Below are 22,914 nucleotides of genomic sequence, written 5' to 3'. Positions count from 1 at the left end.
TAAGAATATCCCCCTACCCACTTCCATTTTCACCTTCCTAAAATAACCAATGTTAGCAACCTGGTGTTATAGCACTCTTAAAGTTTGGAAGACCAAATAGATTTCCCATGAGGGAAATTTTTCTAGATTTAGATAACCTTATACTTTTCTTTTACAACTTTGTTTAGCATCAGTGCCAAATATGAAACCAATTTCTTTTGTTGCTTTGTTTTAAATAAAGATGTTAGAAATATGTTATATGCTTAATTGTGTCTGTCCCTCCATCCCCTCCAAATTCATAAGTTAAAGTCCTAAACCCCAGTACCTCAGAATGTGTATTTGGAGATAGAGGCTTTTAAATTAGTAATTAAGGCAAAATTAGGTCATATGGATGAGCCCTAACCCAATATAACTGGTGTCCTTATAAGAAGAGCAGATAAAGACAAAGACAGTCACAGAAGGAAAACCATGTGAAGACCCAGGGAGAAGGCAGCCATCGACAAGACAAAGAGAAGAGGACTCAGAAGAAATCAACCCTCCTGACACCTTTATCTCAGACTTCTAGCTTCCAAAACTCTGAGGAATAAGGTTCTGTTGTTTAAGCCACCCAGTCTGTAGTACTTGATTATGGCAGCCCTAGAAAACTAAAGAATAAATCCAATTTCCTTTAACCACCATTGTAAATCCAGGAGGTCCCACCCCTCCTACAAAGCAACCACTAACCCCAGTTTGGTGTGTGTCTGTCCAGCCCAAGCACTAATAAAAACAAATATCTCTTAAGTAACTATAAAATATAGAATTATTTAATACAATTTTTTAATATAAATGGCTACTGCATATTTCTTTATTCAGTTTGCTTTCTTTAAATTCAACAATACTTGAGGTCTAACTTCATGTCACAGCATTCCATAATACTTCATCATGATGGATATTTGGATTATGCCCACTGTTTGCTATTACAACATAGCTACAATGAGCATCCTTGTACTCTTGTCCCTGTGCATATTTGTGAATATTTATCTAAAGTATATCTAGAAATAGAACCACAGGGTCACATGTTACGCACATTATTTAGCTTTACTAGGTATTTCCAAAAAGAACCCCAGACTGACTAACAAAAAACATCATATAAGTTTACTAGTTCCTACAATTTCAGAGAAATATTGTTGTATTTTAATTTTCACTGACCTGATGGGGAAATGATAGGTTGTTTATTTCTCTGATTAGTGAGATAAAATGGTTCTGGTTAAACTCTCAATTTGTAGCTGATGGAAATCCATTAAGAAATTGAAATAATTCCAAGTTTTTATTGCTACTTAATTATAAGAATAAAAATTAATTTTGACATGCTATGATACATAGACACTAATATTTTCCTTTATTTTTCAATTGCTAGCTAAAGCTACATTGAATATATTTTCCATTTATATTCCATTGGTGAGGAATGTGTGATCATATTTTATATTTTGTAGTTTATTTTTACATTTTAAAATTATCCATTAGCACCATACCTTGAGGGAAAGAGAAAAATTATAAAATGAATGTGCTTCCTGATTATTAACTACAGTTTTAAAATGGAGGAAGCCAATGATGGCTTCATAACTTTTGTGTGTTTTCAGCTCCACTTACATTATATTTTTCTGGATATTTTAACTCAATTAACTTCTTCAGTGGTTAACTTCAACTCAGTTGGAGCCAAAGCCAAGATATAAGGAAACTGCAGGACAATGTGGGATAGAGGAAAGGACAGAAAGAGTTTTCAGTCTATAACTGAAAATGCCCCCTGTTTTTAGGTTCTTTGACCCAGTTTCAACTTGTGTGTGTGTGGGGGGTGGAATTCCCATACCACTAACAATTCTCTGGATACCAACTGGGTGTTCTTACAGTTCAACTCAATTCTGACACCTGCCTACCAGAGGTAGCATTAGATTCCATAGGTTAAGGGTTCAGTCCTGCATAACTGCCCCCCTCCCTTCCGATGCCAGTAGCAAATCCAAGTTGTTATCTGTAGTTTTCTGACCAACCGGCAAAAAATTGGAGGTTCCCACGACCCCTCCTTGGGTTTGATCAATTTGCCAGAGCAGCTTGCAGAACTCAGGAAACTAATTTCTTTACCAGTTTACTATAAAAAGATATAAGGATATATTATAAAAGGATTACCAGTTTATTATAAAAGGATATAACTCAGAAATAGCCAGATGGAAGAGATCATAGGGCAAAGTATGGGGAAAGGGCATGGAAGCTCAGAGCACAATATTCTCAAATTTCTGCATGTACAACCCAGAAGCTCTCAAACCCCATCCTTCTTGGTTTTTATAGAGGCTTCATTACATTGGCATGATTGAGTAAATAATTGGCCACTGGTGACTGATTCAACCTCTAGCCCCTTTCCCTTCTCAGGAGGTCAGCAGGGGTGGGACTGAAAGTTCCAACCCTCTAATCACATGGTTGATTCTTCTGGAAAACAGCCCTCATCCTTAGGTGGGGTCCAAAAATCACCTCATTAACCTAAAAGACATGGCTCTCATCACTAAGGAAATTCTAAGGGTTTTGGGAGCTGTGAGCCAGGAACTGTGGAAGAAGACTAAATATATATGCACAATATCACATCTCCCTTCTCACTAATGTGGTTCATAAAATACTTCATCCAAACCAAGTCACTTTTGAAAGTGAAAGGCTGTACTATCAACTGTACCAGAGTAGCGGGAATCAAGTCATATTCTGGAAACTTAGTAAATGGTCATCTTACCTCTTTTAGCCTAACATCCTTCCAAATTACCCAATCTGGTCAAATCTAAACTTTGCATGGCATTCCACAGTGTCTTTGTGATTTGACCCCTGGCTATTGACCCAACTTCATTCTTCTGCCACTCTACTACCTATTCTCCTTCTCCTGACCACAAGTTACTCTCTCACGATTTTTGTTCGGGCTGTTTCAAATAGTTCCAGGGCGTTTTTTCCTCCTGTCTGGGTGCCTGGCAAATTTGTATTCATGCTTCAAAAACTAGATCCAGTAGTACCTCTTCCCTGAAGCTCTCTCTGCCTCCTCTGTCCCTAAGGGCCTTTAAAGCACACCCACTACCATAGCACTAGTAATAATTTATTGGCCTATAATCTTTTATCCCAAACACTTAGGACATGATGGTTTCAAAAATTATTTTCTTTTGGATATTGGAAAGGTAGTATGGTATACATTATCTGGGATAACATCTAGTAACCAAACACATTAATATATATGTAATGAAATATATGGATCAGTCACACTGAGTGGGATCACTGAAGACTGTAAGCAACTTAATGCCAATTTAGGTAATGTGTTGGTGCTAAATTGGACAATTTTTTAAAATTTTTATTTATTTTTGGCTGCTTTGGGTCTTCCTTGCTGCACACAGCCTTTTTCTAGTTGCGGTGAGGGGGGGCTACTCTTCGCAGCAGTGTGTGGGCTTCTCATTGCGGTGGCTTCTCTTGTTGCAGAGCTTGGGCTCTAGGCCCGTGGACTTCAGTAGTTGCAGCATGTGGGCTCAGTTGTTGTGGTGCATGGGCTCTGGGGTGCGCAAGCTTCAGTAATTGTGGCTTGTGAGCTCTAGAGCGCAGGCTCAGTAGTTGTGATGCATGGGCTTAGTTGGTCTGTGGCATGTGGGATCTTCCCTGACCAGGGATCGAACCTGTGTCCCCTGCATTGGCAGGCGGATTCTTAACCACCACGCCACCAGGGAAGTCCCCAGATTGGACAATTTGCAAAATAATTTTCAGGTTTCAGAGGTTTGGAGGTTTCATAATTGTGGACAAGGAATTGTGGATGTCTATTTATTTTGCTTCTCCAAATGCTCCCATCCTACCAATACACTTACTCCTTTTATTTACCTTTTTATTTTTAGTGTCTAGTATATATCACAAGGTCAAAAAATATTTATGGAGCTACTGAATACACATTTGGGGAATTATCTGAAAAGACACTCAAATGTCTGTGAACTTCAAGATGGCTAAAAGTTGAGTGATATGCAGGGAATATGTAGAAATTCTTATACTAGGAAAATAGTATAATATAACTTACACTGTGAAACCACTTAGACCTGGGTTAAAATGTCAACTCCACCACTGTGTGACTTTGGGCAAATTGTTTAGACATTAAGAGTCTCAGTAAAATGGGGGAGTTTATAGTTATTTCATAGGAATGTTGTGAGTTTTATATAAGGAAATGTATGTAAATTATTTAGCATCATAATTTGCATAAGTGCAACAATAGGTTGCTACTATTGTCAACTATTTTTTTTCTTTAAACAAGAGTACCTAGGGGAAAAGAGGCATAGGTATGGATTGAGTATGGATTGAATGGTGATTCACAGATTAGTTAGAAGAGAAACACATCTTCTAATGCTATTTAGTACTGAAAGGAGTGAATTTGCTTATAATGGAGACCAAAATTTCTAAGTAAATATTAATGTTTCAGGAAGTTAATAAATAACATTCTATTTTCCTACTCAGTTGTGCTCAGAGAAACAGTTCAAGCAGGTAGCAATTAAAAAAAAAAAGTGAATATCAGCTTAGGTCCATTAGAAAGTGGATTTGCTAATATATCACCTTGAATTAACTAGACTAGCCCATACAGTCACAGTCCTGGCTGGACAACCACATGTGTTCCCCATGGGTACTTGACCCTATAAAATTTACTACACAAAGGAGTAGAGAATATTTGTTTCCTGAGGATATCAAGGTTATAACTCAAAGAAAAGGGGGAAACATGTAAGTCATTTCTTAGGGATGGGGTAGGCCAAGATTCCATGATTATCCTATTTGTAGCTCCTTCCATCCAGAAATGTAAAGCAAGGGGGGAAGAGATTTCCCCACAACAGCAAGAAGTGAAAGAAGTTGCATCAGTTAGAATTTTATTGAGAAAAATAAAACTAAAATTATAAAAAGAAGCTTATTGTATTACACACTTTTTACGTTGCTTATTATTGAAATTATGACTAATTATTAAAAGTATTTAAAAACAAAACCAATAGTTTAATTCTTAGGTCTTTATGACTTTTTTTTCAACAAAATTTGTTTAACAAGATAAAAAAAGAATCTGACTCTCAAAAGATTAAGGGAGGATCTGTGAGAATTATAAAGTCATCAAAACATTTAAAATGAGTTTTTATGATTCAGTATTTGGCTATGACATGAAGGATGTTATGAGTTTGGACTTAGTTCAAATTCAAATAAGTAGTCCCAGGAACATTTTTTAAGTCAAGGTATGAAATGGTTGAATATATATATCAGAAATTACCTTCTGGCTAGGGAGAAGATAAGAGTGGAGGCCAGCTAGAAGATGAAAAAATAGTTAACAGATTATAGTAGTCATCCACATGAGAGATTATAGTGGTTCTGAACAAGGGTGGCTGAAATGGGAAACAGAGCACATTGGGAAATCAAGGCTCTAGTGAAAGAGTGTGAAGATTGAAGGACAAGAATGTGATTCACTGGGAGACAAACAGGTTGTTGAAGTGAGGAAGACAATGACTTCAGCTTCGGCTGTGCTGGGTTTGGAGTACATACCCAACATGCAAATAGAAATTTTGAGTAAGCTGTTGGTCACTGCAACTCAAGATAAAATTGAAGGACTTTCTTAAATAGTAGAATCTGAATCCATGAAAGAGAAGATAAAAGCCCCTTAACAGATTCCTGACGACACCGATAATAAAAGAAAGATAACTTTAAAGAAGAAAGAGCCTGCATAGAAGACTGGGAAAGAGTAGAAGTATGAAAAAAAATGAGGCCAATGTGCTTTCATAGAAGTTTAGAGAATATTTTAAGAAGTGGTAAACAGCATAAAAAGTTAAAGTAAGTTCAATTAAAACAAAGGTTGGTAAGTATCCATTAACTTTAACAAGTAGGTCTTTAGTGCATTCAAGGAGACTACTGAAGCAGAAACTGTTAAACAGATGAATGTGGTTTAATGAATGAATGGGAGTGAATTCTGTGAGTGTAGATAGTTCCTTCAGGACATTGTATTTAGGGAAGAGGGAAACAGTAGCACATGGAATTGATGATGTTTGGATGTGCAATATTTTAGCATATTTTAATTATGGGAAGGAATCAGTAGACAAGAAGAGATAGAAAATTAAGCAGAATGAATAATTAATAGTAAAGTCTCATAAAAGGTGACCATGGGTGGAGTCTGAAGCAAAGGTGAAAAGATTGGATCATGTCTTCCTTTGTAAGAAAACAAGGATGGGCAGGAGACCTTCAAGATGGCAGAGGAATAAGACATGGAGATCACCTTCCTCTCCACAAATACATCAGAAACACATCTATATGTGGAACAACTCCTACAGAACACCTACTGAATGCTGGCAGAAGACCTCAGACTTCCCAAAAGGCAAGAAACTCCCTGCGTACCTGGGTAGGGCAAAAGAAAAAAGAAAAAACAGAGACAAAAGAATAGGGATGAGACCTGCACCTTGGGGAGGGAGCCGAGAAGGAGGAAAAGTTTCCACACACTAGGAAGGCCCTTCACTGGCGGAGACGGGGTGGTTGGTGGGGGGATCTTTGGAGCCACAGAGGAGAGCACAGAAACAGGGGTGCAGAGGGCAAAGCAGAGAGATCACCACACAGAGGATCACTGCCAACCAGTACTCACCAGCCAGAGAGGCTCCTCTGCTCACTTGCCGGGATGGGTGGGGGCTGGGAGATGAGGTTCCAGCTTTGGAGGTCAGATCCCAGGGAGAGGACTGGGGTTGCCTGTGTGAACACAGCCTGAAGGGGGCTAATGCACCACAGCTAGCCAGGAGGGAGTCTGGGAAAAAGTCTGCACCTGACCAAGAGGCAAGACACCATTGTTTCACGGTGCGCGAGGACAGGGGACTCAGAGCGCCACCTAAATGAGCTCCAGAGAAGGGCACGAGCTGCGGCTATCAGCGCAGACCCCAGAGATGGGCATGAAGATCTAAGGCTGCTGCAGCAGCCACCAAGAAGCCTGTGTGCAAGCACAGGTCACTATCTGCACCTCCCGTCCTGGGAGCCTGTGCAGCCCACCACTGCCAGGGTCCCATGATCCAGGGACAACTTCCCCGGGAGAACACACAGTGCACCTCAGGTTGTTGCAATATCACACTGGCCTCTGTCACCACAGGATTGCCCCGCATACTGTACCCCTCCTTCCCCCCAGCCTGAGTGAGCCAGAGCTCCCTAATCAGCAGCTCCTTTAACCCTGTCCTGTCTGGGCGGGAACAGATGCCCTCAGTCGACCTATAAGCAGAGGCAGGGCCAGTACAAAGCTGAACCCCAGGAGCTGTGTGAATAAAGAAGACAAAGGGAAATTTCTCGCAGCAGCCTCAGGAGCAGCGGATTAAATCTCCACAATCAACTTGATGTACCTTGCATCTGTGGAATACCTGAATAGACAATGAACCATCCCAAAATTGAGGCGGTAGACTTTGGAAGCAACTGTAGACTTGGGGTTTGCTGTATGTGACTGACTGGTTCCCAGTTTTATGTTTACCTTAGTTTAGTATTTAGAGTTTATTATCATTGGTAGATTTGTTTAGTGATTTGGTTGCTCTCTTCCTTTTTAAAATTTATTTTTTTAAAATATAGATATATATATTTAAAAATTTTTTTCTCTGTAAGTGTGTATGTGTATTCTTCTTTGTGTGATTTTGTCTGTATAGCTTTGCTTTTACCATTTGTCCTAGGGTTCTGTCTGTCAGTTTTTTCTTTTTTCTTTATTTTGTTTTTACTATTCTTTTTAGTGCTTGTTATCATTGGTGGATTTGTTTTTGGTTTGGTTTCTCTCTTCTTTCTTTCTCCCTTTATTTCCCTCTTTCATTCTCCCTTTTCTCCTCCCTTTCTTCCTCCCTTCCTTCCTTTCCCTTCCCTTCCCTTCTCTTCCCTTCCCTTCCCTTCCCTTCCCTCCCTCCCTCCCTCCTTTCTTTCTTGCTTTCTTTCCCCCTTTTCTTCTGAGCTGCATAGCTGACAGAGTCTTGGTGCTCTGGCAGGGTGTCAGGCCTGTGCCTCTGAGGTGGGACAGCTGAGTTCAAGACATTGGTCCACCAGAGACCTCCCAGATCCACATAATATCAAATAGCAAAAGCTCTCCCAGAGATAGCCATCTTAATGCTAAGGCTCCATTCAACAACCAGAAAGCTACAGTGCTAGACATTCTATGCCAAACAACTAGCAAGACAGGAACACAAAACCACCCATTAGCAGAGAGGTTGCCTTAAATCATAATAAGGTCACAAACACACCAAAACACACCAACAGACATGGTCCTGCCTATCAGAAACATAAGACACAGCCTCATCCACGAGAACACAGGCACTAGTCCCCTTCCCCAGGAAGCCTACACAGCCCACTGAAAAAACCTTAGCCACTAGGGGCAGACACCAAAAACAACGGGAACTACAAACCTGCAGGCTGCAATAAGGGGACCCCAAACACAGTAAGGTAAGCACATGAGAAGACAGAGAAACACACAGCAGAAAAGGAGCAAGGTAAAAACACATCAGACCAAACGAATGAAGAGGAAATGGGCAGTCTACCTGAAAAAGTATTGAGAGTAATTAGTAAAGAGGATCCAAAATCTTGGAAATGGAATGAAGAAAATACAAGAAACGTTTAACAAGGACCTAGAAGAACTAAAGAGCAAACAAACAATGATGAACAACACAATAAATGAAATTAAAAATTCTCTAGAAGGAAACAATAGCAGAATAACTGAGGCAGAAGAATGGATAAGTGACCTGGAAGATAAAATAGTGGAAATAACTACTGCAGAGCAGAATAAAGAAAATCAGAATGAAAAGAATTGGAGAGAGCCTCAGAGACCTCTGGGACAACACTAACTGCATCAACATTCCAATTATAGGGGTCCCAGAAGAAGAATAGAAAAAGAAAGGGACTGAGAAAATATTTAAAGAGATTATAGTTGAAAGCTTCCCTAATATGGGAAAGGAAATAGCCAATCAAGTGCAGGAAGCACAGAGAGTCCCATACATGATAAATGCAAGAAGAAATATGTCAAGACACATATTAATCAAACTATCAAAAATTAAATACAAAGAAAAAATATTAAAAGCCGCAAGGGAAATACAACAAATAACATACAAGGGTATCCCCATAAGGTTAATGGCTGATTTTTCAGCAGAAAATCTGCAGGCCAGAAGGGAGCGGCAAGACATATTTAAAGTGATAAAAGGGAAGAAATTACAACCAGGATTACTCTACCCAGCAAGATCTCATTCAGATTCCATGGACAAATTAAAAAACTTAGAGAAAAGCAAGATCTAATAGAATTCTGCATGACCATACCAGCTTTACAGCAAATGCTAAAGGAACTTCTCCAGGCAGGAAACACAAGAGAAGGAAAAGATCTACAATAACAAACCCAAAACAATTATGAAAATGGTAATAGGAACATACATATCGGTAACTACATTAAATGTAAGTGGATTAAATGCTCCCACCAATAGACATAGTCTGGCTGAATGGATACAAAAACAAGACCCATATATATGCTGTCTGTAGGAGACCCACTTCAGACCTAGGGATACATACAGACTGAAAGTGAGGGGATGGAAAAAGATATTCCATGAAAATGGAAATCAAAAGAAAGCTGGAGTAGCAGTATTCATATCAGACAAAATAGACTCTAAAATAAAGACTACTACAAGAGACAAAGAAGGACACTAACTAATGATCAAGGGATCAATCCAAGAAGAAGATATAACAATGGTAAATATTTATGCAACCAACATAGGAGCACTTCAATACATAAGACAAATGCTAAGAGGCATAAAATGGGAAATCGACAGTAACACAATCATAGTAGGGGACTTTATCACCCCACTTTCACCAATGGACAGATCAACTAAAGTGAAAATAAATAAGGAAGCACAAACTTTAAAGGATACATTAAACAAGGCAAATCTAATTGATATTTATAGGATATTCCATCCAAAAACAACAGAATACAATTTCTTCTCAAGTGCTCATTGAACATTCTCCAGGATAGATCATATCTTGGGTCACAAATCAAGTCTTGGTGAATTTAAGAAAACTGAAATTGTATCAAGTATCTTTTACGACCACAATGCTATGAGACTAGATATCAATTACAGGAAAAAAAATGGAAAAAATACAAACACATGGAGGCTAAACAATACACTACTTAATAACCAAGAGATCACTGAGGAAATCAAAGAGGAAATAAAAAAACCTAGAAACAAATGACTATGAAAACACAATGACACAAAACCTATGGAATTCAGCAAAAGCAGTTCTAAGAGGGAAGTTCATAGCAATACAATCCTACCTCAAGAAACAAGAAACATCTCAAACAAACAACCTAACCTTACACCTAAAGCAATTAGAGAAAGAAGAACAAAAAAACCCCCAAAATTAGCAGAAGGAAAGAAATCATAAAGATTAGATCAGAAATAAATGAAAAAGAAATGAAGGAAACAAGAGCAAAGATGAATAAAACTAAAAGCTGGTTCTGTGACAAGATAAACAAAACTGACAAACCATTAGCCAGACTCATCAAGAAAAAAAGGGAGAAGACTCAAAGCAATAGAATTAGAAATGAAAAAGGAGAAGTAACAACAGACACTACAGAAATACAAAGAAGCATGAGAGATTACTACAAGCAACTATATGTTAATGAAATGGACAACCTGGAAGAAATGGACAAATTCTTCAAAAAGCACAACCTTCCGAGACTGAACCAGGAAGAAATAGAAAATATAAACAGACCAATCAGAAGCACTGAAGTTGAAACTGTGATTAAAAATCTTCCAACAAACAAAAGCCCAAGACCGGATGACTTCACAGGTGAATTCTATCAAACGTTTAGAGAAGAGCTAACACCTGTCCTTCTCAAACTCTTCCAAAATATAACAGAGGGAGGAACACTCCCAAACTCATTCTACGAGGCCACCATCACACTGATACCAAAACCAGACAAAGATGTCACAGAAAAAGAAAACTACACAACAATATCACTGATGAACATAGATGCAAAACTCCTCAACAAAATACTAGCAATCAGAATCCAACAGCACATTAAAAGGATCATACACCATGATCAATTGGGATTTATCCCAGGAATGCAAGGATTCTTCAATATGTGCAAATCAATCAATGTGATAAACCATATTAACAAGTTGAAGGAGAAAAATCATATGATCATCTCAATAGACACAGAAAAAGGTTTAGACAAAATTTAACCCCATTTATGATAAAAAATCCTCCAGAAAGTAGGCATAGAGGAAACTTACCTCAACATAATAAAGGCCATATATGACAAACCCAAAGCCAACATCGTTCTCAATGGTGAAAAACTGAAACCATTTCCTCTAAGATCAGGAACAAGACAAGGTTGTCCACCCTCACCACTATTATTCAACATAGTTTTGGAAGTTTTAGCTGTAGCAATCAGAGAAGAAAAAGAAAGAAAAGGAATCCAAATCGGAAAAGAAGAGGTAAAGCTCTCACTGTGTGCAGGTGACATGATACTATACATAAAGTATTCGAAAGATGTCACCAGAAAACTATTAGAGCTAATCAATGAATTTGGTAAAGTAGTAGGATACAAAATTAATGCAAGGAAATCTCCTGCATTCCTATACACTAATAATGAAAAATCTGAAAGAGAAATTATGGAAACACTCCCATTTATCATTTCAACAGAAAGAACAAAATACCTAGGAATAAACCTACCTAAGGAGACAAAAGACCTGTATGCAGAAAACTATAAGACACTGCTGAAAGAAATTAAAGATGATACAAACAGATGGAGAGATATACCATGTTCTTGGAAGAATCAACATTGTGAAAATGACTATACTACCCAAAGCAATCTTCAGATTCAATGCAATCCCTATCAAACTACAAATGGCATTTTTCACAGAAGTGGAACAAAAAATTTCACAATTTGTATGGAAACACAAAAGGTCCCACATAGCCAAAGCAATCTTGAGAAAGAAGAATGGAGCTAGAGCAATCAGGCTCTCAGACTTCAGACTATACTACAATGCTACAGTAATCAAGACAGTATGGTACTGGCACAAAAACAGAAATATAGATCAATGGAACAGGATAGAAAGCCCAGAGATAAACCTACGGCCATATGGTCACCTTATCTTTGATAAAGGAGGCAAGAATATACAATGGAGAAAAGACAACCTCTTCAATAAATGGTGCTGGAAAAACTGGGCAGCTACATGTAAAAGAATGAAATTAGAACACTCCCTAACATCATACACAAAAATAAACTCCAAATGGATTAAAAACCTAAATGTAAGGCCAGAAAGTCTTAGCAGAAACATAGGCAGAACACTCTATGACATAAATCACAGGAAGATCATTTTTGACCCACCTCCTAGAGAAATGGAAATAAAAACAAAAATAAACAAATGGGACCTAATGAAACTTCAAAGCTTCTGCACAGCAAAGGAAACCATAAACAAGATGAAAAGACAACCCTCAGAATGGGAGAAAATATTTGCAAATGAAGCAACTGACAAAGGATGAATCTACAAAATTTATAAGCCGCTCATGCAGCTCAATATCAAAAACACAAACAACCCAACCCAAAAATGTGCAGAAGACCTAAACAGACATTTCTCCAAAGAAGATATACAGATTGCCAACAAACATATGAAAGAATGCTCAACATCATTAATCATTAGAGAAATGCAAATCAAAACTACAATGAGGTATCACCTCACACCAGTCAGTAAGGCCATCATCAAAAAATCTACAGACAGTAAATGCTGGAGAGGGTGTGGAGAAAAGTGCACTGTTGGTGGGAATGTAATTTGATACAGCCACTATGGAGAACATTATGGAGGTTCCTTAAAAATCTAATAATAGAACTACCACATGACCCAGCAATCCCACTACTGGGCATATACCCTGAAAAAAACATAATTCAAAAAGAGTCATGTACCACAATGTTCATTGCAGCTCTATTTACAATAGCCAGGACATGGAAGCAACCTAAGTGTCCATCGACAGATGAATGGATAAAGTGGATGTGGCACATATATACAATGGAATTTTACTCAGCCCTAAAAAGAAACAAAATTGAGTTATTTGTAGTGAGGTGGATGAACCCAGAGACTGTCATACAGAATGAAGTAAGTCAGAAAGACAAAAATAAATACTGTATGCTAACACATAAATATGGACTCTAAAAAAAAAAAGGTTCTGAAGAACCTAGGGGCAGGGCAGGAATAAAGATGCAGAGGTAGAGAATCGATTTGAGGATACGGGGATGGGGAAGGGTAAGCTGTGATGAAGTGAGAGGGTGGCATGGACTTATATAAAGTAACAAATCTAAAATAGATAGCTAGTGGGAAGCAGCCCTATAGCACAGGGAGATCAGCTCGGTGCTTTGTGACCACCTAGAGGGGTGCGATAAGAAATGTGAGAGGGAGACGCAAGAGGGAGGAGATATGGGGATATATGTATATGTATAGCTGATTCACTTTGTTATAAAGCAGAAACTAACACACCATTGTAAAGCGATTATACTCCAATAGAGATGTTAAAAAAAGAAAAGAAAAGGAGGATGGTTCTGGAATCAGGTAAGTTTATAGGTATAGGCAGGAAGACAAGGGAATTCTTTTTTGTAAGTACAATTTTCTCTGCAAAATAGGAGTTAGGGTCAACTGCCAGTTATTTTGGGATACTGGGGAATAATTTGGAATATTTAAACAGAGTGCGGAAAATCTGATATATGAACTTTAGAGAACAGGAGAAAATTGAATAGGAAAACAAAGGATGTCTGGTCAGAATTGAGGGTTCTTTTGAAATTGGAGACTAAGAGTGATACTCGTCTGCCTGGTTTTAAAACCTCCTAAATATTGTTTCTTTGGTGTAGGAATAGAGAAGCAGATGAATTTATCCATGAATGAGCACCCCCTACCCTCCCAGGAGAATGTGATAAACCTCAAAGGAGAAAATGATTGCGATGATGAAATGATGTATCGTAAGTATGATGCAATATTTGTTGACAGGGAATTCACACAGAGGTAGAAAACTGAATGGAGTTTCCAAATGAGAAAGATAAAAGCATAGGAGCTCTTCATTGGGGCTCAGAATATTTGAATTTATAATTCTAAAATAGTATTGTTTAACATAATGACTAGTGTTTGAGCATGATCATAAAAGAAATGAGGTAAGGTGGAGAGGAGGAGAAGATCACTGGAGCAAAGGGGCCAACCATTCTGAGGCCAGGGTGATGAATATGAATGGTTTGCCTTCACACAGACTTTGAAATTGCCCATTTTAATGAGCAAGCTTGATGAGTAGGATCTCTCTAGCTCAAAATTTTAATGTCTCTGGATAATTGAAAAGAATCCATTATATGCCATTCACCCAATTAGATCTTGGTAAAATTAGAGTAAATGAAATTTCAAAAATTAGATTAGACTCAAAGATAATTAGGTTTAAAATTGCTCAAACTCTGATTTGACTACATACATATGCATAACTATTGCTTCCACCGATATGTATCTACTTATCTATCTGTCTGGTTGGCTGACTCTATATCTCTGACTGATTTGTAAAGATCAAAGATCTTACTGTTTTATCATGTCTTAATATCTCAAAATAAAGTGACATTGTTATGAAAAAAACAGGAAAGACCACCCTCATCAGAAAATAGAATAAGCCAAAAAATGCTAATTCCTCAGAATCTTTTAGTAAAACAGAACTTTGCTAAAGTCTAACATTTGCATGGTCTTAATTACTATGGATTGTAAATACTGTTAGGTTTAATTACCTATTAACCATGCAGATGGCTACGATGCAGAAAAGCATAGGCCAATTTGTATGCTCTCAATTCCAATTACTACTGCCTTAGTTGATAATCTTATCTGTGTCTTTCTGCATCATTTTTTTAAATTTTAAAATTCTAGTTTTTTAATTTCTCAAAATGTACAAAGAAGTAATTTCTCAATTAATCAGAAATTATAATTTCTTGTATATTCCAAGTCTTTTGTTTCTTTGGTTGTCCTCATTTTTGCCTGATGACAGACCATGTTTATGGCAACATTCTGCAGAGAACAAGAGGTAATAAAACTCAAACCAACAACTCTTATTCAGAGAAAGCTGAGGAAAGCTGCCTCTAAAATGAAAATTTGGAATTATCTTTGAAGTTAACTTATTTATACTCTTCATATGGTGTTATTATTATAATGGGGCATAATTCTGATTTCTACAATAAGGGACCAAAAAAACACTGACTTAAACAAGATAGAAGTTTATTTCTCTCTCATTTAATTAATTGGCTCAGCATAAGAAAGCAGGGCAAATACATCAGCTTCAGGTGTTTGGAATCCTGGTTTCTTCCATATTTTTGCTTTTCTATTCACAGGTTTTTGCTTTCTCGTTAAAGTCCAAGATGGCAAGCTTAATGTCTACGTTCCACGCAGCTGGATGAAGAATAACAAGCTTGTTACAATTGCTAATAGCCATTAAGTAAGTGTGTCATAGTTTTCTCTGTGTATGTGCTAAAGCAAATACATCAGCATCGGAAGTCGCAGAATGAGTCTAAATTGGCTTGGAAGAAAATACTGGAGAAAATAGTGAAACAGACCCGTAACCCTCATAAGCCAAACTTTTGTTGGGTCAGATGATTTTGGCAACATTGCCAACATTCGACATAACTGTACAGCTAGCTTTAGAGCACAACAACACTAGATTTTATATCTTATGAATTCCTGCGTGGAAAAAAGTGCATCATTACTAGTCTTGACAGCATTCTTGATGGCAAAGAGTCCAATGATGAGAGGATAAACAAAGGTATCACCAATTCTCAATCAAAAAGCCATTCAGAAGAATCAGACTCAAAACTTTAATTTTTAAATTATTTTAACCTATATGTCTTTTATACTTTCCTTTTTATATTTGTACAAGAGTGATATATGATATTAAAAATTCATGTCTAACTTTTAGAAGTTTTTCCATAAGTATAAAATAAAAAATTCTATGTGATAAGAAAGCATAATTTAATTTGCATCCTTCTTTTTCCTTTTTTGGTATCATATAAAATAATGTTGTGTCTTGTAATCAATAGCATCTTAGATTCAATAAAATATGGTATCAAGTATAGTACCAAATATCGTATTAAATTAGCCAAATTTATTGGCTAATTTGTTGACAGGGAATTCACACAGAGGTAGAAAATTGAATGGAGTTTCCAAATGAGAAATCTTTACATATATTTGTAATTGAGTAAATGATTTATAAATGATTTATAATCTGTGATTGTATATTAATTCTACATTTACATTAACTTGAACAACTGTGCACAACATTTAATTAATGGTACCAGTACCATTCTTATTAGTCAAGTAACTTCAGTGAAAGTGTTTGCCATATAAATACCTACTTGCTCCCACATCTAAGAAATTGAAGAACACACATATGAATTTAGAATAATTTGTTTAAATGTTTATTTTAGAATTTTTACTACTAAATTGAAAGTGTAAAAGTGAAAATTTATAACATTAATGAATTAAATGTTTATTTAAAATATTTAAATTATGGTTAGGTCTATACAGTTGTGATGCGACTATGAGCTTAAGTGGGTTTGATTAGCTGCATTTATGAGGTCTGCTTTTCAAGCAACAAAGTTTCCTAAAACCTCATAGGGATTTGGATATGGAGAAGCAATTAAAGACTGACCAGAAATGAACTCAAATGAAGTTCAAAAACTCTTATGTATATTCAATCACAGTATGTATGAAAAATCACATTTAAGGCCAATATATTGTTTTGTATTTTCCCTAAGCATTATAGCATTAAGTCCTATTATAGCAATAAATTAATGAATTTAGTGGGTGATCTATCTATTTAGGGGGACAGGGAGAATCAGTGGCAAGAAGACTGCAAAAATCTGATTTTCTAAAAAAATAGCACATGATGAACTTTCCAGTGTACTAGTAATGTTGGCATCAATAATGTCTCTAAAAAAACTATTCCAAAAGAGTAAATTAACTAGTGTTGCCATCTGCAGTTAAGTTTTTGTAAAGTTTACTAAAATATGGGATCTGTCAACTTAATTGCTTGATCCTCAAGTCAATAACACTGCTGCTGCTTCTGCTACTGCTGTAGTAGTAAATGGTAAAGAGAATGGTGAAGCTGCTCCTTACTGGCATTAAAGAAAACATTAGGAGAATATCTTATTTATATATATGATTCATGACTTCTTTAAGGTAGAATAACTTTAGGATTACAGTCAACCCTCTGTATCCATGTTCCATACCCATGGGATCAAGCAACCACAGGTTGAAAATATTTTTTAAAAAAAGAAAAATTCCAGGAAGTTCAAAAAACCAAAACTTGAATTTGTTACACAGGCTACTATTTACATTATGTTTACATTGTATTTACAACTATTTACATAATCATTTACATTGATTTAGGTATTAAAAGTAATCTAGAGATGATATAAAGTATATGGGAGGAAGCGCTGTAGGTTACATGCAAATACTACATCATTTTATATAAGGAACTTGAGCATCACAAATTTTGTTATCTGTGGGGGCTCCTAGAACAAATCCCCCATGGAGACCAAAGGAGGACTACACCTGCACTTCTCTGCCTTTACACTTATATGAAGGAATCTAAAAATATACACAATCTGGAAGCTTGCAATTGTCACTGCAACCTTAGAATACCTGACACCATCTGGGCAGTGCTGAAAGTAAAAAACCACTGTACCATTCAATGTCCATGTCCTCCTACCAATAATGTGTTTCTCTTTAAACAAACAGTGAGTAGAAGGCTCGCCTACTGTCAGTGTGTTTACGTAGGGATCTTTAATAAAGGACACAAGTACGTAAGTTATAAGAAAGTTTACTTTAAAGAACAAAGTGAAGCTGAGTGGCTAATTAATATAATTAAAGACTTGGTAAATAATCTTTGATCCGTTTCATAGATATATATTGGTATTGGGAGTATATTTGCAGATTAAAGTATTGTACTTCTAATTGTTGCATAGATTTACAAATGGAAAATGTAAAGCAATCTTGTGCATCTTTATATCTCATACACAACCTAGTAGGATGTCTTTTCTAGTGACAGCCATTGAACAAATATTCATATATTAAATTGAATACCCCATTTGAATAGTACATATTTTCCCCTAAGGGCAGAAAAATATCCATGTAATTGTTTTAGACTATGTTTTGTCCACTTTTTGTTCCCAGGGGAAAGTCCAAAAGGAATTAGGATTACAACTACTTCTTGTAGTGCTTAGGACGGGCTCAGAACCCTTTCTACAATTCATATACTGTGCTTTACCTTAAGCTGATAATTGTGTATTTATAAAGATTTAAGAGCTAGTGTTTGTTTTCCAACCTTCAAATTTTCCTCATTATCAATCAATTTGAGACCCAGGAAACCACTATTTTGTGTATGATCACAAGGGGTAGTGGTGGGGTGGTGGTGGAAATCAGTAGTTTTATCCACAGTATCAAATGTTAAATGACCAAAGTACAGATCTTTAAACTTAAATACCCTTATTTCTTTCACTTCACCTCCTTCTCTTAGTCTTATCTTTAGCAAGTGTATCATCAAAGACATTTCAGAGCAACTTATCCATTCACCACACAGGATTTTAAGTTCACTCTATTTTGAGTGTTTATCTCATGCTTAGCTACCATACACAAGACAAGCATATACACATTGTTCACCCAGTGCCTTCCAATAGTAGTTGAGTTTCATACATTCCTAGCAATTTAACACCTGATGAACAAATGGAAGACTCTGTTGTGTTTATAAAAATTCACAAAATGTCTACATTTCCAGAATATGTACAGAAGCAATTAAGTATCATTCCGCTCCAGGGTCCAAATAGCAACAACTCCTCAGGTTCTGCCAAGTGCATACAGAAGCCTCTCGTGGTTCCTATTGCCAAGATCAGAGAATTTTAAGAGTGCAAATATTCCACTTAAATAATGGTACGCGAAGACTAAACCACATCTCTCCTCCACCTCCATCCCCTCTCCCTTTGTCTTTGGTGGTAGTGGATGAGGGGATCACTAACCGTGCCCTCTTTGCCTCCTCCCCAGCACAGAGCTCTCCACCGTCACGTTCCACACTGAGCTACGGTCCAGCTCTTACCTGTTGCCTTGGTTACCCTCAACCCACGAAGCCCTGTCAGGTGACTAAAATGACAGGAAAGTAAGGAGAAAGAAACAAGACCCTACAGAAGGAATGATAACCTTCCAGCCCGATGACGAAAATCCCCAACCAGTGTTCTTCTCCCAAAGCAACAAGTGACCCTCTCACAAGGGACTCTTAAAGCCACGCGGCCAGCAACTCCCGGAATCCATCTCGCCCGCGTCAACAGCACAACAGGCTGCACATAGCGCAGGTCGTAAAAAACCCTTTCCCCCAAGCATGACCAAAACAGTGGCTCTGATACGCTCCCCACACCCCTTTGAGAAAAATCTGTCACCTGAGACTTCTTTCCACCTCCAGATTTCTGAAGGTCGATGTGTTTCCTCCACCCCACCCCGTTTTTCCCCCCAAGTTTCTTGAAGGAGCAGAGAGGGTGCCTGTGTTGGGGGGTATATGAGCACGTGTGTAGAAAGGATTTATAACCCTTTGCCTCTGTTCCACGTAAATCTGTATGTGCGCTGAGCCTTACCTGTCGCGTCAAAAATGGGATCCATAATCCCTGCTGTTGGGCCAACGTTGTCATGAAGCCCTATAAAGTCATATGTATTAAAGGGCTTTGCACACTGTCAAATGCTAGACAGCTTGCGGCCGCGGGTTATCCCTGCAGGGATCCTTTCTGCTCTCGGGGGCCAAGGCAGCCCCATTTCCAACGCGGCTCTTTGCGTCCACGCCCGGATTCTTCCGCCTGGCCCCCTCCCCAAGCCGCGACCCACCACCCACGGGACAAGCTAGGGCAACCAGAGTCCGGGTGGCGAATGGCCCCCGAGGGCAGCGCTCGGCTAATGGTCGGACGCCGCCGCTCGCGCTCGCCCCTCCACTCCGGGAGGGAGATCGGAGGCGTGGGAAAGCTCAGAGAGAGGGGGTGCAGGCGCCTGGGAGCGAGAGACGGCGCCGGCGGGTATGGAGTGGACCAGAGAAGTGGAAGAAGCCGGGCAGATGGAGGCGAGGAGACAAAACCCGAAGAGTCCACGCTGGAAGTCACCAGGAGCTGACCAGAAGGAAGGAGCGAGGTAGGATAGGAAAGCGCGGCGTCCCAAAGATGCGCCGGCGCCGCACTGAAGGCTCAGGATCCGGGAGCTTAGAGCCGAGAGGACGCGGGTCCCAGACGACTGGGAGGTCGCGAGCGGAGCCCTCCCCCAATTACCTGTGCTACTTCCGCCCTGGCTGCCCCTGTCCGTGGGGAAGATGCTCGAGCATTTCTCCCACTCCACCTGGCCCGCGAAGCACAGCTCCGTGACGATATGCAGCGCCTTCTGACACAGGCTGCTCACTCCGTCCTCCTTTTGGAAACTCATCGTTTGGCCTTGTTTCCCCCAATTAGCCGTCCTTTCCCCTTCCCGTTACCTCTGTGCTGGCCCCTCTAGCGCCGTAAACCGTAACCGGCCCTCGAGGACTTTGGCCGGAGAGCGCGCAGCTAAAAGGCGGCAATTTAGGAGCCCCATGTTGGCCCCATGGCGGGAGCGGAGGGCTCGGGAGAAGGGGGAGAGGCTGGGGCGGTAATCGGGGCGAGGCGGAGGCGGCAGCGGCGGCTGCGAGGTTTTTGCCAACTCTCACGCGGCGCGAACAAGCCCAAGCGAGCTGGAGAGAGACCCAGCATGGAGTGCGGAGGGGAGGGGGCGGGGGACGTAAAAAAACTAAAGCCCTCGACTGCTGCAGCGCTTGTGTTTCTGGCGGGTGCCTGACGGGGGCGCTTCCAATCGCAGCCTGGCGCCGGCCCGGTGACCCCCAATAGAACGCGCCGTCCCCCTTCTTTAGTACCCGGGGGAAGGGGGAGACCATGGGGGAGGGGCGGCCCGGCTCCCCTGCTGGGTCGTCCTGCGGAGGCTGGGGATGCTCTTCTAGGGGCACAGGACGGCGAGAAATCTTGGTTTTCTCTGTACCTTTTTCAGCCTCCGTACCCCAATCCCCTCTTCTCTCCAACGTGACTACGGATGTGTTCTATCCGGTTCTACTTTTCTGAAAAGTCATTACAACTGAAAACAAACTGAAAAAGTTAAATTGAAAAAACGAGTAGATGAGTAATAAAACTAGATGTCTATAGAAAGAAGACATCCCAGGAAAGCATTTTAAAAATGATTTCTAACTATGATTGTTTAGAGATAGAATATTCAACCCAAGAGGTCTTTTTATTACTAGTAGTGAAATTCACCATGAGGTGCATTTACTGATTACCCAGTTCAGTTTTTCTTTATGCATAAACAAACTGAATAGTCAAATTTTAATTTATTGCCTTTTTGATTTTTTTCTTTATTAAACTTAGGAGATCACAAAACAAAATATGTTATTTCTATTAATATTCAGTTAGGATTCTGTCCACTAATCTGGAATTGGCAATTGAGACTGCATAACCTGAACCCGTTTATCACCCTTTCAAGTGACTTAAATACTGAAAAAGACAAGCCACAGTTGTTAAAGGGGAGGAGGGTTAATTTCAAATCTGTCACACACACAACTGCTTAACCTGAGGAAATGTTTTCAGGTGTTTATCTCAGTCGAGAAGATGACTGAGGGGCTTGGACTCATAATTCTCTAATGCAAATGAGTGATAATCACTAATGGAGCTAAAGCTACAAAATAATGCTAATAAACACGTGCCACAAGTTTACAGGAAATGCATTTACATTGCTTTTAAATTGTTTTCAGGCAGAGTTTGATCCCATATTATAACCTGAAGATTGATTTAACCTTTGTTAGGTAAGGATTCTTTACTTTAGAAGTGGAATATCCTGAATTTGTTCTTGTTGAGGAGGAAGAAATTTCCCCCTACCCATCTTGATTCTTCAGGCTGGTCTAAGAATTAAATTGATTTGAAACAAATCAACAGGAGAAAAAAATATATATATAACATGTATACAGTGGGAGAGACTCAGGAAAAATGAGTAACTCACCAAAATGGCTGCAGCCCTCACCTTAAAAGCCCTCTTCAGCTAAAGGCAAAAAACGGTGTTGGGGGTAGTGGTTTGGTACCTGGAAGGGGAGGAAGGCAATTCACATGGAGATGGGAAAGCAAATGCTTGGTAAACAAGTGTGTTCTCGGCAACATGGAGACAAGAGAAATTTTAACAAAGAGACCTTGCTAGGTTCCTCCCAGTCTACACATCTAGTTCATACAATAGTTACCTATGATGATAGCTCCCTTCCTGGACAGCTCTATCTACATATTTTTAGGCAGCTAGGAGGAAGGTTGAAGCTTTCTTCCTGAGTCTTTTTGGTACTGTTGTTTTCAGCTCAAAATAATCTACATGCCAAAGAGACATTTTGGGGCAGCAGGTTTTGCTCCTGTAGAATAGATTGTTTTATTTTAAACTGTTTGACAGTTTGTGATAAATTATTTCCTCTGTAAGAACACTGGTAAAGCTTACTATAAATATTCAGCATAACATCCCAGGAGGGAGCATTTATTAGTTGAATCATTTTGACCTGATTCATAGGACAATTGGTATAACTAGGACTATTTTTATCATGAATTAAGAGAAAGTAAAATCTGCAGGCTTCATTTCCTTTTTTTTTTTTTAATGCACATCGATTTGGGGATTTTTTTAGATCAGATTGACTAAAGAAATAATTTCACTGTCATTTAAAAAAATCTTGAATATCCACTATGTTTAAAGATAAGTGTTACTGAACAAGGGCTCCTGTGCCCATGTTACAGAAAGCCAAACTCTAACAGTGGGTGTTTGCAGCAAAGTCAGGATTTATTTGCAGGGCACCAAGCAAGAAGAACAGGCAGCTTATGCTCAAGTGGCTTTC

General features: G+C 38.8%; 1 protein-coding gene across 1 annotated transcript in view; it reads right to left on the bottom strand.

Annotated features, from left to right (window-relative positions):
• The window catches only part of SYT10 (synaptotagmin 10), a 74,285-nt gene extending 53,815 nt beyond the window's left edge, over nucleotides 1-20,470 (bottom strand). The window contains exon 1 of the mRNA XM_079937913.1: nucleotides 20,309-20,470. Coding sequence (XP_079794039.1) covers nucleotides 20,309-20,459 — 151 coding nt within the window. The 5' untranslated portion in view covers nucleotides 20,460-20,470. The remainder of the gene's footprint in view (nucleotides 1-20,308) is intronic.
• Between the last annotated feature and the right edge of the window lie 2,444 nt (nucleotides 20,471-22,914).

The sequence above is a fragment of the Stenella coeruleoalba genome (assembly GCF_951394435.1).
Source record: "Stenella coeruleoalba genome assembly, chromosome: 11".
Classification (NCBI taxonomy): Eukaryota; Metazoa; Chordata; class Mammalia; order Artiodactyla; family Delphinidae; genus Stenella; species Stenella coeruleoalba.
The sequence above is the reverse complement of the archived record's forward strand: the minus strand, read 5'-3'. Positions and strand labels throughout refer to the sequence as shown.